General features: G+C 41.0%; 1 protein-coding gene across 1 annotated transcript; it reads right to left on the bottom strand.

The window, feature by feature from the left end:
- Positions 1 to 11: 11 nt before the first annotated feature.
- Positions 12 to 5,197, bottom strand: LOC114511392 (carcinoembryonic antigen-related cell adhesion molecule 21-like). The gene is made up of 3 exons (XM_036012171.1): positions 5,033 to 5,197; positions 3,810 to 4,163; positions 12 to 319 (listed from the first exon to the last, which is right to left on the bottom strand). Exons 1-3 carry the CDS (start codon positions 5,094 to 5,096, stop codon positions 39 to 41), a joined length of 699 nt encoding a protein of 232 aa, XP_035868064.1. The 5' UTR covers positions 5,097 to 5,197; the 3' UTR covers positions 12 to 38.
- Positions 5,198 to 13,745: the final 8,548 nt, after the last annotated feature.

The following is a 13,745-nucleotide window of genomic DNA, read 5'->3' on the forward strand; positions in this document are numbered from 1 at the left end:
TTATTTAGAATTTAATAAAATGTAGGAGGAAAGAAGGGTCACTCAAATTTCACATGCAGCTCAACAGTCCTACTTGTAGTAGACTTGATGGGGTTGGAGACATCACACCAGTAAATCCCAGCATCTTCCCTCTTCACAGGGTCTATGGTGAGGGTTCGGTGGTCTGTGGATAACTTCATGCGCTCATTCAGCTGAAGCTTCATGCCATAGAACAACCAGTGGATGTAGAGTGCATTTGTGTTGCATGTCAAGATCACAGTATCCTTATTCTCTGTGACTGTGGTGTTGCTGGCTACGAGGGAGACCACTAAATCAGGCTCTGTAGAGAAATAGGGAGTGTGACTGATTAAGAATGGGTTTGAGACCTAAAGCCATGCAACTCACCCAGATCTCAGCCACTAACAGCCCACAGTGAGATATGTAATGGCCACCAGAGTATGTTCCCAACATTTACAGAAGGACAATTATCTAAGTTCAGGTGAAATTATGTAAGGAGAGATCTGGAGCTTCACTCTGACCCCACATAACCCCAGGCTGATTCCACACATACTCCTTCAGTCATCTCTGTTAGCAGCTCACAAAACCGCTTCCCACCCCAGGTGTCCTATAACCTCATCATGAGATAGAATTTTTCTCTCATGAGCTTTTATTGATCTTTTCTTAGAATGTCCTTTTTTCACAAAACATCAGGTCCCACTCCTTAATAAACTTTTATCCATGTTTTGGAAGGCAGCCTTACCACCATGTCCATTTATGGAGCCAAAGAAGTTTACAGTAAGTGAAAAAGCATTTGTCTTTTGTTAAATAATTTATTAGGCAATAAAGACTGTTCAATAAAGACAGTCCTTTTAATAAATGGGTTGCACAGTGGTATTCACATGCAGACAAGTGACATGGGTCATTGTCTGACACCAGACACAAAAATTCATTCAAGTGGATCCAATTCTGAAGGTTAAACCCAAAACTATAAATTTCATAGAAAAAGTATAGGGAGAAGAATGATGACATTGAGTTGACAATGATTTTATGAATACGACACTAAGAACACAGGTAAAAAATAGACAATTTGGATTTTGTCAAAATGAAAATGTTTTCTTCATCCAAAAATACAAGTGGAAAGGTGACCTACAAACTGGAGAAAACAGTTTGCAAGTTATATAAAAAATAAAAGGTTAATGTCTAGGATATACAAAAGGACTTCTAGAACTCAACAGCAACCACAAAACCACATATAAACTGACTTAAAAATGAATAAAACACTTGAGTAGACATTTCTCCAGAGAATATATGCAACAGGTCAAAAGTCACAGAAAAAAATGCTCAACCCCAGTACTATTCACAAAAATGAAAGTCAAAATTCTCCATGTTTCATTTGTTCCTGGTGATGTTGGGTGTGCTTAACTTTGCTCTGCAGGTAAGAAAATAAAACTTGCCCTGGTTAGTACCTACCCTTTTTCCAAAAGCTTCTTCAACCAGAGTTGGCACCTCTCATATCTCAGTCAACTTCAGTCTTTGAAAGAACCCTGGAGGTCTGTGCATCACTAGAAAATGCGTGGGAATATGTGTGCTCAGAGAATATATGGCCTCCAGCTATATGACTGGGGGAAAGTACAGACTTTCTCAGGTGTCATTTAAGAATCAGTGTTTGGTTAAGGAAGAACATAAGATTGGGAGTCAGATACACCCCTGTAATTCTTATTCTTCACAGACAACCTGACTGCCTGGTTAACAAGGAGTCTTTCCTTCCAGCTGCACAGACTTCTATCACCCAGCTGATGTGTGTTTCTATGAGGCACCATTTCCCAGGGCATGCTAGAGACTGGGGTTTGTGCAATATTAACAAATAGAAACCAGGGCAAGTAGGAGGTAAGATGGCTACTCAGGTCTCTGGGCCAAGAGGTGGATCAGGTATTTTAAGGTGAGTGTGAACCAAATTACTCAGTGAGCCAAATGAGTCAGTGAGCCAAAAAATGATACAGCAAAGTCCAAGAAGTGATTTAGGAAAATGGAAAAAAAAGACATGCAGAAGTTGATTAATGCAGCAGAATCAAGGGCTCTGCCCTTGACCATTAAAGTCATTCTCTCTCCCCTGATGGCAGGTAAGGACTTGTGCAAATGCAAAACAAAAGTATTATAGCAAGTGGTGTCATGGATTTGCTGCAATTCTGGCCTGTGTGGGCAATATGTGTCAGGTGGCTGTGTGATAGAAATTTGAAAAAAAGGTTTTTTTTCAGTATATGAAAATTATTATTTACAGCCCAGGGCCTAAGAGCAATCACAAAAAAGACTATTTTATTAGAGAAAAGAAACTGATCTGAGGTGATGGTCTTGGTTCTTGGCGGCACAGAAAGACTGTCGCTCATGTCAAGAATTGAAAGGTCTCTGTATCCAGGTTCCAGGCTCCAAAGTGATTTTGGATCATTCATTCATTCATTCATTCAATCACCATTTATTCTTTCCTATTTCATGAAAAGCCACTGAATATTTGTTACAGGTTGGTCCCTGAGTTTGTATCAGGGGCAGAGTGGGGAGTGAGAAGGCAAACTCTTTTCTTTGTAACTGCTGGTTGTGCCTCCACCAAAGCAAGAAGCAAATGAGTAAGTGATGTGAAGTCCAATGTAGGGAGGTGTGGATAGGTTACCTGAGGGGGTGGGGTGTGCAGTGATTCTGATTGTTACTGCATGTAATTTGGTTCTAGAGTAAAAATACATTATTTCTCCTTTTGTAAAAACTATACAGGTCAAAATATATTCCTATGAAGTGACAATGGCTAAGACAAAAGGATCTGCAGCAATTCATTGGTTTAAAAATCCAAAGCCACCCTCATAGTGTCTCTAAGGTAGAGGAGTTAAATCTGAGGCTAAATTAGATCTGAGGCTACAAACAGACATTGAGAGACTCTGATCAGCCGCTCAGAGTCTTTGTGACTCTGCTTTAGTTACTGTATCTCTGGGTGCCTCAGTTCATTCTCAAGAAATATTTGGCTGCTAAGTTGTGAGTGTAGAAACTGTACAGTATTTCCATCATCTGACCTTCACCAGGGACAGAGGAGCTGTGCAACTAAGGGACATCTCTTATTGATCAACTCCAAGAATCCCCTGGGCTGATCCCTGATGAATAAGGAGTTACCAGGAACATCTCTTTTTCTCAGTTTCTTTCTGGAGATGCTGACTTTCCTCTGAACCTTTCTAAGACCCCCAGGATAGGAGGTTATACACAAAGACATTGTCTAACTGCGCCCTCCACACACAGGCTCAGGTGAGACCAAACTCTTTTTTGCCAAGATGTGGCTCCTGGGCCTGAGCCCTGGCTGGTGATCAGCTCAGGATTGTTGTGTCTTGGGCAACCATTAAACTGTTTCTCACTCAGCCTTTCCCAGGAGCCAAGACACAACTTGACACAGGCTCACCACAATCCCTGGGTTCAAGGTCCCTGGGACAAAGTACTGGAGAGGAGATTCTGAGCTGAGCTCTGCAAGTATATCAGGGGGCTCATCAGATCATGCTTTGACCTAGCACATCAAAGTCATTCTCAAGGTCAAATTCACAAGGAGGTGTTGAGGGGGCTGAAGTGAAATGGGACTCCCTCTACCGAGTAACTCCCATCACAGTGATCCTTCTGTCTACAATGACTCTCCACAGGGGTGCAAGTTGGCAAGGGAACTGACAGCTTAGGAAATCTGTCTACACAAAATCCAACCTGAAACAAAATGTGGAGAGGAATGGAAGCAAAATTCAGGGATGTCTGTACTGTGTGTGAAGTAGACTCCACCCCACCCAAAACCCAGTGGCCAGAGAGCAATCACTCACCATATACGTTAAGCCTCCCAAATCCAATTTCTTTTATTTCATCTGTAATGTAGACTACCACGGTGTACATTCCTGCATCATTCATGGTGACATTATCTATCAGCAAGGATCCATCAGCAGTTATTCTCTCTCGACCACTGTATGCAACACCTTTTATATCATATGTTGAAAATGTGAAAAGAAATGCAATAATACTATTTTTGCTTGTCCCTTCTCCCTTGTACCATACAAAGGCTAGAACTTCAGGAGGTGTATTGCGGAGAGGTAGAAGTGCAGCCTCCCCTTCAGCAATAGAGGTTGACACAATAGCGAGTTGAGCTGTGGTGGGCTGGCACCAAAAGTTGAAGAGTGAGACTAGGAAATAAGAAAAAAAATCTATGTTTGCATGCAAATATTGGGATGGGAACATAAGGCCCTGAATCCTGAGTGGGTCTTTTTATTTCTCAGCCCTGATATACGGGTGAGTGTGTGTCTCCCATGGTCAAGGTTCACAGCATGGTCCCCATTATTTCGGCACCTCCAAAACTGTTACTTTTTCAGTTCCAAGCAGTCTTCTCTAGGTGTTTTCTTGCTCATTCCCTCATTATGCTCAGACTCCTTCTTAGAGTCAGGGGCATTTTTGGAAGACACTTTGATGACCACCTTCTCTAAAAATCCTCTCTCTTCACTTCTTTTTTTCCCATGGGTCTCGTGCATACCTCACATAACATTTAAATTTTTCCTTTTCCCTCTATCCTCTTGAATATGGGCTAAATTAAATCAGGGCTTTGTTGGATCTTGTACCTCCAGGGACATCACCCAACTGCAAGTACATGACTTGGAATGAATGGACAAACCCAGGGTTTAACCTAGTGGGGTATATTTGACCATTTCTGAAGTTGGTGGTAAAGACAATGCCTAGCACCCCTCATTATGTTTTAATTTTTCCCACTGTTTTCTGACATAAATTATTATTATTATTATTATCAGTTTTTATTATCTATACTTAATGATGAATAACAGGAAAAGAAGAGCAATTGAGGTTTTCCTGCCTCTCACCACTTCCAGATTATGAGACTTTCCTTTTTCTGACCCCCTTGTTAATCCTACTCTGCTCCTTGTCCTTCCCCTCAGGTCCAAATGGAAGCCTTCTCTCTTTTTTCAGAGCACTGGTTTCTTTAGCAGATCCCAGCCAGCCTCTGTGTCAGATCCTTTGTCTACCCCGAGGATTCTGTCCTACTTACCAGCCACTAGGAGCCCTTGCCAGTGGAGGAGTCCTCTGTGGGTAGAGACTGACAGGGATCCCATGGTGTATGTTGTCTGCTCTGTGGCTCTCTCTTTGAGAGAAGCTTGGGGTTCTGTAAGGCTCGCAGGTACCTCTGTCCAGAATGGTGCAATCTGCTGTGTGTCTTACCTGTGTGCTGAGCTGTATTCTGGGGAATCTTTACTATTCTTATCATGCGGGCTGGGGCTGGGTCTCTGCACAGGACCCTCCCACTCCCTGCCCTTATTCTGCCACTGCAGTGCCTACTTACCAGTACTTCTTTCCTATATTTTGTTTCCCAGGGAACTCCCGAGGTTTCTCAACACTACATTCATGCACTCATGCATATAAACACATACACAGCTTCTAAACTCATGCTGTGTTTGGAAAGCACTAGAGTGGGTTGTCTGGATTTCGGACATTCCCAAGAACTTCCTGTCAGCTGCACATAGGCCTTTCCCACATCCCTCTCCCTATTACATTTGAGTTTTGTTTTCAGAGCAGGTGTTCTGAAGCTAAGTCAGAAAAATCTGCCACGAGGCTATTAACCCTACTGTACATCAGATCACATGTGAAACTTATTAAACATCACAATGCCCAGGTGACACCTTAAAAATACAGATTCAGCAGCTGTCCAGCTAATGTGGGTGTCCATTGAAAATGAGATGTCTTGATGTGAATGTTGAACCCTTTCTCCTGCTCTCCTGTCCACAGGGAAAGTCTCCAAATATTGTTAAATTGCAGATTCTGAAGGGGAGGCAGTGTATCAGAGACTCTGCATTTGTCAAGCTCTCAGGAGAAAGTGATCTTACTGACCTGAAGGGTACACTTCCAATACCAAGACTGATGAGGGCTCATTTACCCCTGAGAGGAGGACCCACTCATGCCAGCATTGATCACAGCAGTGTTGTGTCTTGGTCTGTGGTCTGTCAGCATAGCACAGAGAGCCCCAGGTATCCTCAAAATATGGGGATTATTTCTGTTTGTGACAGAGAAACCTAGGTGGGAATCCAGTCTCCTTCATGTTCTCAAATGCTCTGAGAAGGTTTTATTCCCTCCCAACAGGAAGGTCACAGAGATGACACTGGGGGTGAGAGATTTCAAGGTGGGTGACACCTGCAGAGGGAACCTGTCTTCTATCTGAGGTTGTCAGCAGACTGCATTTTGCTTCCAGTGACAAAGATTCAAAGCCAGAAGTCTCAATAGGACCTGCAGTTTGGGGGTGGGAAGTGGGAGGTGTGCTGTTTCCCTAGGAAGAAAACACTGTGAGGCATAGTCACGTGCCTGTGGGATTCCTGGTCCTCCAAGGAGTATCATGTCTGTTTATTGTACCTGTCTTTGTGCTTCTGGCTGTGGGACAACCTCTGATTTCTGCCGGAGAGGCTTTCTTGTGGTCACCAGACTTGCCCATGGATGATGCCAGGCACAGGGTAGAGAGCAGCACAGAAACCCCTAAGGGAGGAGGTGCTATGCTCCCAGGCCCTGTCAAAGTAAGAAACTGTCAAACCTGAAAGCAATGCAATGAGTTTATCTGAGTAAAACTGACCTTATATACCTGGGAGAAAGGACTCAAATCCTTTTAAGAAATGTATTTTTGCTGCTTGTTTTGTACATGATAAAGTACAAAGTGAAAATGTTGCATAGAATCCATTAGGAAATGAGAGATAACATAGCAGGAAAATCTCCAGAATCAGAGAAAAAGCAAAAGAGGGAAACATACTTTTTATATCAATGAGTACAGGATTACTAACATTTACAAGATAGAGAGAAGGTGTTCAGAGGACCAGATAATATAAAGGGTTCTGTGTTGTCATATACTTGCTCCACATTCTGTGTATTTGAATGGTCCAGCAAAAGAAATCATTGTGACCTGTCGAAGTTATCCAATATAAGATGAGAAAAAAAAAAGGATCAGGGCTCACTCAAGCAAAAGTGGGAACTTTCCTTAGGAAAATGTAGGCCTGGGATGTGGAAACCTGCCATCACCTGCCCAGCTAGAAATTTCTGATCAGAATATCCTGTGAGGCTTGCCAGGTCTGCCATGTGGCCCCCTAAGCTTGCCAGGGTTGCTGCACAGCCCCTTTTTGTTGACAGTCTCTAGAAGTAGCAGGTAGAACAGAGCAGTCAAGAGGGAGGGCCTGTGGAAGGCCTGATGAAGTAGGTGAGCACAGTCAAGCTTCCACTGTGCAGTTTCCCTTGTTGATTTAACTCATGTTTACAGAGCATCTGTGACATGTCACGCTCTTGGCCGGGCTCTGGAAACTCCAAAGAGAACAAGACAGAGGTGGGCCCTGAGCTCATTGACTTTACCTTCTAACAGCAACCAGGTTTTAGATAAATCATTGCTCTAAGGAATTATCCATAAACAAGTGAAGGGTCATAAAGGAAAATTTCTGGAGCATTTAGAGCACATACTTGAGAATCAGGTGGTCTGATGATCATAGAGAGCACCTCTGAGAAATGGCTGTTGGATAAGACCTGAAGAATTAGTGGCCATTTTCACCTTGATAAACAGAGTGTTTTTAAAAGTTGCCTATAGAGGACTACCTCTTGTGGGCTGACCTTTGGCTGGATGAAGGACTGGACACAGTCCACATGGGGAGCTTGAGGAGTTAGGGAGACTGGAATGATTGATACTGGTGAGGTTGGTGCCTGCTGGGCTGTGGCTGCTGCTGATTCAGGAAGATCAGAGATGCCACAAAGGTGCAGCCTGCAGAGTAATCTGCTGCTCACTGCTGCATGCAAAGAAAACGTCATGTTACTGTTAGGTATTTCTTTGTTTCGTTTTGTACTTTCCATTCAACTTATACATTAGGCAATATTTAATTTATGTATGCATAATTTTAACATATTTGTTGACTTGTAGTTGAATATCATAAGCTTAACTTATTGAAAGTATGCAGTTTATATAGTGTTTTCAGAAGCATGCACCTGAGATGTTGTACAATGAAAATAAAGACCACGTCCCTTACTATTAAAGTCTTCTTATGTCCTCTTGAAAGCTCCCATTTCTTCACCTCTGCACCACCTGTTTTAGTGTTAATGAAACTCTCAAAGACTGTTTTCTTATTCTAAATTCTTTTGCATTATCTGGAATTGCCCAACTTTTTCATAAACTATATAAATTTAGGCTGCAGTTGTCTTCTTGGTGCAACACAATGATTTTGATATAGTTCTTTCTCCTTATTTTTTAAATATATCTCATTCTTGGGATGCATTAATTTTATCTATTCACTGTGGTATGGACATTTGTGTTGTCTCCAATTTGGGACTATTAAATTAAACCTGCCATGAACGTGAATGTAGAACAACCTTTAACACCCAGAGTACTGTTTTGAAAACCATGACTAGCTAGAGGAATGACAGGTAGGGAGTTGCCACAGAGAGTCTTGTCTCAAGGTCCCATGGCCATGGCCCCACCCAGAGCTACAGAAACATCTGATTCTTCACATACAGCTGTGTCTCCCACAGCCTGCCATGAGTCAACACAGTAGCAAAAATAATGACTTCATCTCCCTTCCAGCTTCCAAAACACACAAGTGCAGCACAGAGGCTGAATTTAATTCACATATGGATTGTCAATCACTAGGGGTTGGGAAAAGGTTGTATTTAAACTTTCAATTCCTCATAAAAGGAAACCTAAAAAAAATAAGCATATTGTAAATTGTGCTGCTATGAAAGACAAATGCCATACAATTTAATCTATAAGTGGAACCTAATCAACAAAACAAACAAGCAAGAAAAATGCAACTGGAGATATTGAAATTAAGAACAAAATAGCAGTAGCCAGAGGGGAAGCAGGAGGTTATAATATTAGAGGGGAAAGGGAAGAAGGGTTTTCAGGAACATCTATAAAGGTCACATGGACAAAATCAAAGGCGGTAGGATCAAGGGTGGGAATTGAGAATGGCTGGGGTTGTGGGGCGGTATAGACAGGTATACTTGCACAACAATAAAAAAATGTTAAGCATACATGCCTAGTGTCATTAGAAAACACACAGAATATCTGAGTCTACTTACAGGCTGTGCAATTCTGGGAGTGACCTCACCCAAGAAGCCTCAAGTCTCTCATATGACATCATAGAAAAAATGCTTGACCTTCTTTCTTGGATTTTAGAAAGAACATCGAAAACGTTTGAAATTTTCTAAGTGATAAGGGTGATAAAAGTGTCTTTTGTTGTGATGAGGCAACCTTTGGCAGGCCTCTGGATAGTGGCAGAGTGAGGGCAGGTCACCAGAAAAACCAAGTTCTAACAAAAAGCTTGGAATTTTCCGCTGTCGATGTGAGAGATGTTTCAACCTGAAAAGTATTTTTGTGAGTCTACTTGAATAAAACATGATGATTGTGAGGAAGAAAAATCTCAGTGGATTGACAAAATATTCTGAAGAATGGCAATTCTGCACCATATTTTGTACAGTACTCTCACATGGAGGGGCCTAAGGGGTTATGCAATATTTATCGGCAACACATGGGGAAAAGCAAAATGCAGAAATCTCTGTGACTGGGTAAAAAGTAGAACAAATAGACACATACATTTGTTAAGTTGGTTGGTATAGGAAAGTCAGCAGTTAAGAATTAACACAATAACACCCCTGGCTGGTGTAGCTCAGCGGACTGTGCACAGGCCGAAGAACCAAATGGTTGCCAGTTCAATTCCCAGTCATGCTACATGCTTGGGTTGAAGGCCTGGTCCCCAGTGAGAGGCAACCACACATTGATGTTTCCCTCTCTCCTTCCTTTCCCCTGTCTCTAAAAATAAATAAATAAAATCTTTTAAAAATAAAAAAAAATTAACTCAATGAGAAGATATGTAACTCTGGTCTCTGCTTTGGTGCAGTGAGGGGTTTGAAAAAAATAAAATTACCCTGACATTTTTAAGATAAGTTATGGTAGAGGAAAAAGATGATAAACACCCTCAGTTAATGTAAAGATTGACCTTTGTCAGGAAAGAGACCAGCCTAGGACATGACTAACCACCATGACTCACTTTGGTTAAGAGTTTTAATTTCAGACCATCCTCTGTGGTTACTTAACTTTATGTGTTATAAGTCCCACCATGCAGTCCTTCCCCGAGATTGTCAGGTTTAGAATGTGGCCCCTTTTTTGTCCACACTGCTTTGGTTATGAATCAGCTGAAATAATGCATTGGTGACTGATGTTTTGGTTAGACAATATTGTCTCAAGTGCTAGGAAGGGAATCTTACAAAGACTTAGTGTCAGCATTTGTCTTGATGAATGATTAGCCATCGGTGATGCAGCAAGACCTTAATCTTGGATGGCAGTCAAAGCTCCTGAAAAGAGAAAAGCAGGTAAATGCGAGATAGTTGACCCACAGGCCTTTATTAGAAGAACACTCTGGATCATTTTGAACCTCTAAGCTATCATGGACTAAGTGTTACTGTCTCATTTCTCTGTGTTTTGCATCCTGAATTACATCTACTTACAGTTTGAGGTCACACTATGCACCAAACCACTTTTAAGAGTCTGACCATGAGATGGAATCCTACTTATTATAATGTACCTATTATTAATTATCAATTATTAATTTTTCATCAGATGTATGTTAGCTGTACACTTGAAAGCTGTCACCATAAAGTGTATTTGAGGTCAAGCTGTGAAGACACCATGTAAATTACACTTACTGTCTAAAAGTTCCACAGGTGTGCAGGACAGTAAGAGTTCCATAAGTACCTTCCTCTGTTTCAGGATCAGATATGGAGGGCTGTGTTTTACAGCCACTTCAGCTCTCATTTGTATTAGTATAGTTAGTGGTCCTTGCTTTGTTTGGATGTAAGGACATTCACATAATTCTGTTCTTTTATTTATTTATAAAACTTTTCTCTCAATATCTTTATTCCAGTAACCTTCTACCAATGTCCTTGATCTTAGTTTGTCTCTTTTTACTCATTCAAAAATAAACAACTCATTAGAAGAAACTACATAATTTTTTACTCTTAAAACACACACATCATTTTATTATGGGGTCGTATTTCTTTTCAATTTTAAAATGTTACAAGAAATGGAGCCTGGCCCCAGGCAGGTTTGTCAAAAGGTAGCCAATGGTGCAAGAATTTTTGACTTTGTGCAGGAAGAATTCCCCCCAAAAATTAAAATTAAAAAAAAAAAATTACCACTGTAAAAATTAGTATGGAATTTTCTCAGAAAACTGAAAATGGATCTGCTTTTTGACCCAGCAATTCCACTGCTAGGATTATATCCTAAGAACTCTGAAACACTAATCCAAAAGAACCTATGCACCCCAATGTTCATGGCAGCACGATTTACAATAGCCAAGTGCTGGAAGCAACCTAGGTGCCCATCAGTAAATGCATGGATCAAAGTCTATGGTACATTTACACAATGGAATTCTATGCAACAGAAAGAAAGGAGGTCCTATCCTTTGAGATAGCATGGATGGAACTGGAAAGCATTATGTTAAGTGTAATATGCCAGGTGGTACAAGACAAATACCATATGATCTCACCTTTAACAGTAACCTAATCAACAAAACAAACAAAAATTTTAAAAATTGAAATAATACATTGTATTGATTGTGTTGTTAGAGTTGTCCCATTTTTTTCTCCCCTTTATTCCCCTCTGCCCTGTTCACCCCTCTCACCATTTCATGTCCATTGGTCACAAATATAAGTTCTTTGGCTTTTCCATTTCCCATACTATTCTTAACCTCCCCCTGTCTATTTTGTATCTACCATATGTGCTTCTTATTCCCTGGACCTTTTCCCACATTTTCCTCCCACCCCTCCCCACTAATGCCCTTCCCTGTAAGTCCATTTCTGGGAATCTACTCTTGTTCTAGTTGTTTGCTCAGTTTGTTTTTGTTTTTTAGGCTAATTGTTGATAGTTGTTTTGTCATTTTTTTAGGTTCAGTTGTTGATAGTTTGTTGTCATTCTATTGTTCATAATTTTGATCTTCTTTCTCATAAAGAAGTCCCTTTAACATTTCATATAATAAGGCTTAGTGATAATGAACTCCTTTAACTCGACCTTATCTGGGAAGCACTTTACCTGCCCTTCCATTCTAAATGATAGCTTTGCTGGAGAAAGGAATCTTGGATCTAATTCCTTGCTTTTCATAGCATTGAATATATCTTTGCAGCCCCCTTCTTGACTATAAGGTTTCTTTAGAGAACTCAGCTGCCAGTCTTATGGGAACTCCTTTGTAGGTAACTGTCTCCTTGTCTCTTGCTGCTTTTAGGATTCTCTCCTTATCTTTAATCTTGGGTAAGGTCATTATGATGTGCCTTGGTGTGTTCTTCCATGGGTCAAACTTCCTTGGGACTCTCTGAGCTTCCTGGTCTTCCTGGACATCTATTTTCTTTTTCAGACTGGGGAAGCACTCCTTGATTATTTTTTCATAGAAGTTTTCCATTTCTTGCTCCTCCTCTTCTCCTGCTGGCACCTTTATGATTTGTTTGAGTGTTTGAAGTTGTACCAGAGGATCCTAAGGCCTCTCCTCATTTTTTTTGAATTCTTATTTCTTCATTCTTTTTTGGTTGAATGTTTATTTCTTCCCTGTGGTCCAAACCATTGATTTGATTCCTGATTTCTTTTCCTTCACTGTTGGTTTCCTGTATATTTCTCTTTATTTCTCATTTCATAGGCTTCACTTTTCCCTCTATTTTGTGACCATACTTAACCATTTCTGTGAGCATCCTTTCTACCAGTGTTAGGAACTCTGCATCTGATAGGTTGGCTATCTCTTCATTGCTTGGTTGTATCTTTTCTGGAGCATTGATTTGTTTTTCCATTTGGGATATATATATATATATATATATATATATATATATATATATATATATAACAGTTCATGTTATATATATATATATATAACTCCCCCACTACCCACAAGCAGACTGGGCCCTTCAGGTGCTGATTTCAGGTGGGTGGGTTTGTATATGTTCTAGGGCCCTGTGAATCTCCCCAAGTATCTCTCTTGTGAGGCTGGTTGTTTCTCCCGCTGTCTCATCCCCCACAGATTTCTTTCAGTCAGAGGTTTAGAGGCTTTATTTTCCCATGCTGGAACCCTGGGTCTCACTCCCTAGTCGCTCTTCCCAGTTTATCTACATGTGAATGTGGGACTGTCCTCTCTGCCACTCCCTGGCTTGCTCTCCCTGGTCCACCTCTGCCTCCTTGCCACCAGCACTCTCTACCCTGGCTGCTCATCTCCACCCCTCCTATTGATCTGGATGAATGTTTCTTCTTTAACTCTTTGGTTTTCAGGCTTCCATGCAGTTTGATTTTCTGGCAGTCCATGTTACTTTTTGTTTTTAAATTTGTTGTCCTTCTTCTGATTGTGTGAGGAGGCAAAGTGTATCTACCTACACTTCCATTTTGGCCAGAAATCCTCCTGTTAAAGTTTTTCCAACAATGTTGGTGAGTGTCATTTTTTTTAGTGATTATTTATTTATTTATTTTTAGAGATAGGGGAAGGGAAGAATAAATAGTTGGAGAGAAACATTGATGTGTGGTTGCATCTCACGAACTCCCCAAATGGGGAAATGGCCTGCAACCCAGGCATGTGCCCTGACTGGAGATCCAACCTGTGACCCTTTGGTTGGGAGGCTGGAGCTAGACCCACTGAACCACATTAGCCAGGGCAGTGAGTGTCTTTAATTGATGTTGTTTCCATTAGACACAATATGCCATTGTCTTTGAAGTCATCATCTTTGCC

This window comes from Phyllostomus discolor, chromosome 12, assembly GCF_004126475.2.
Source record: "Phyllostomus discolor isolate MPI-MPIP mPhyDis1 chromosome 12, mPhyDis1.pri.v3, whole genome shotgun sequence".
Lineage (NCBI taxonomy): Eukaryota > Metazoa > Chordata > Mammalia > Chiroptera > Phyllostomidae > Phyllostomus > Phyllostomus discolor.

Excerpts from the sequence above, each read along its gene's own strand:
- LOC114511392 (XM_036012171.1), bottom strand. The coding sequence starts at position 5,096 with ATGGGATCCCTGTCAGTCTCTACCCACAGAGGACTCCTCCACTGGCAA. Across the intron at positions 4,164-5,032 it reads GCAAGGGCTCCTAGTGGCTG|TCTCACTCTTCAACTTTTGG; the intron begins GTAAGTAGGACA and ends CTTATTTCCTAG. Across the intron at positions 320-3,809 it reads TGGGAGGCTTAACGTATATG|AGCCTGATTTAGTGGTCTCC; the intron begins GTGAGTGATTGC and ends ATTTCTCTACAG.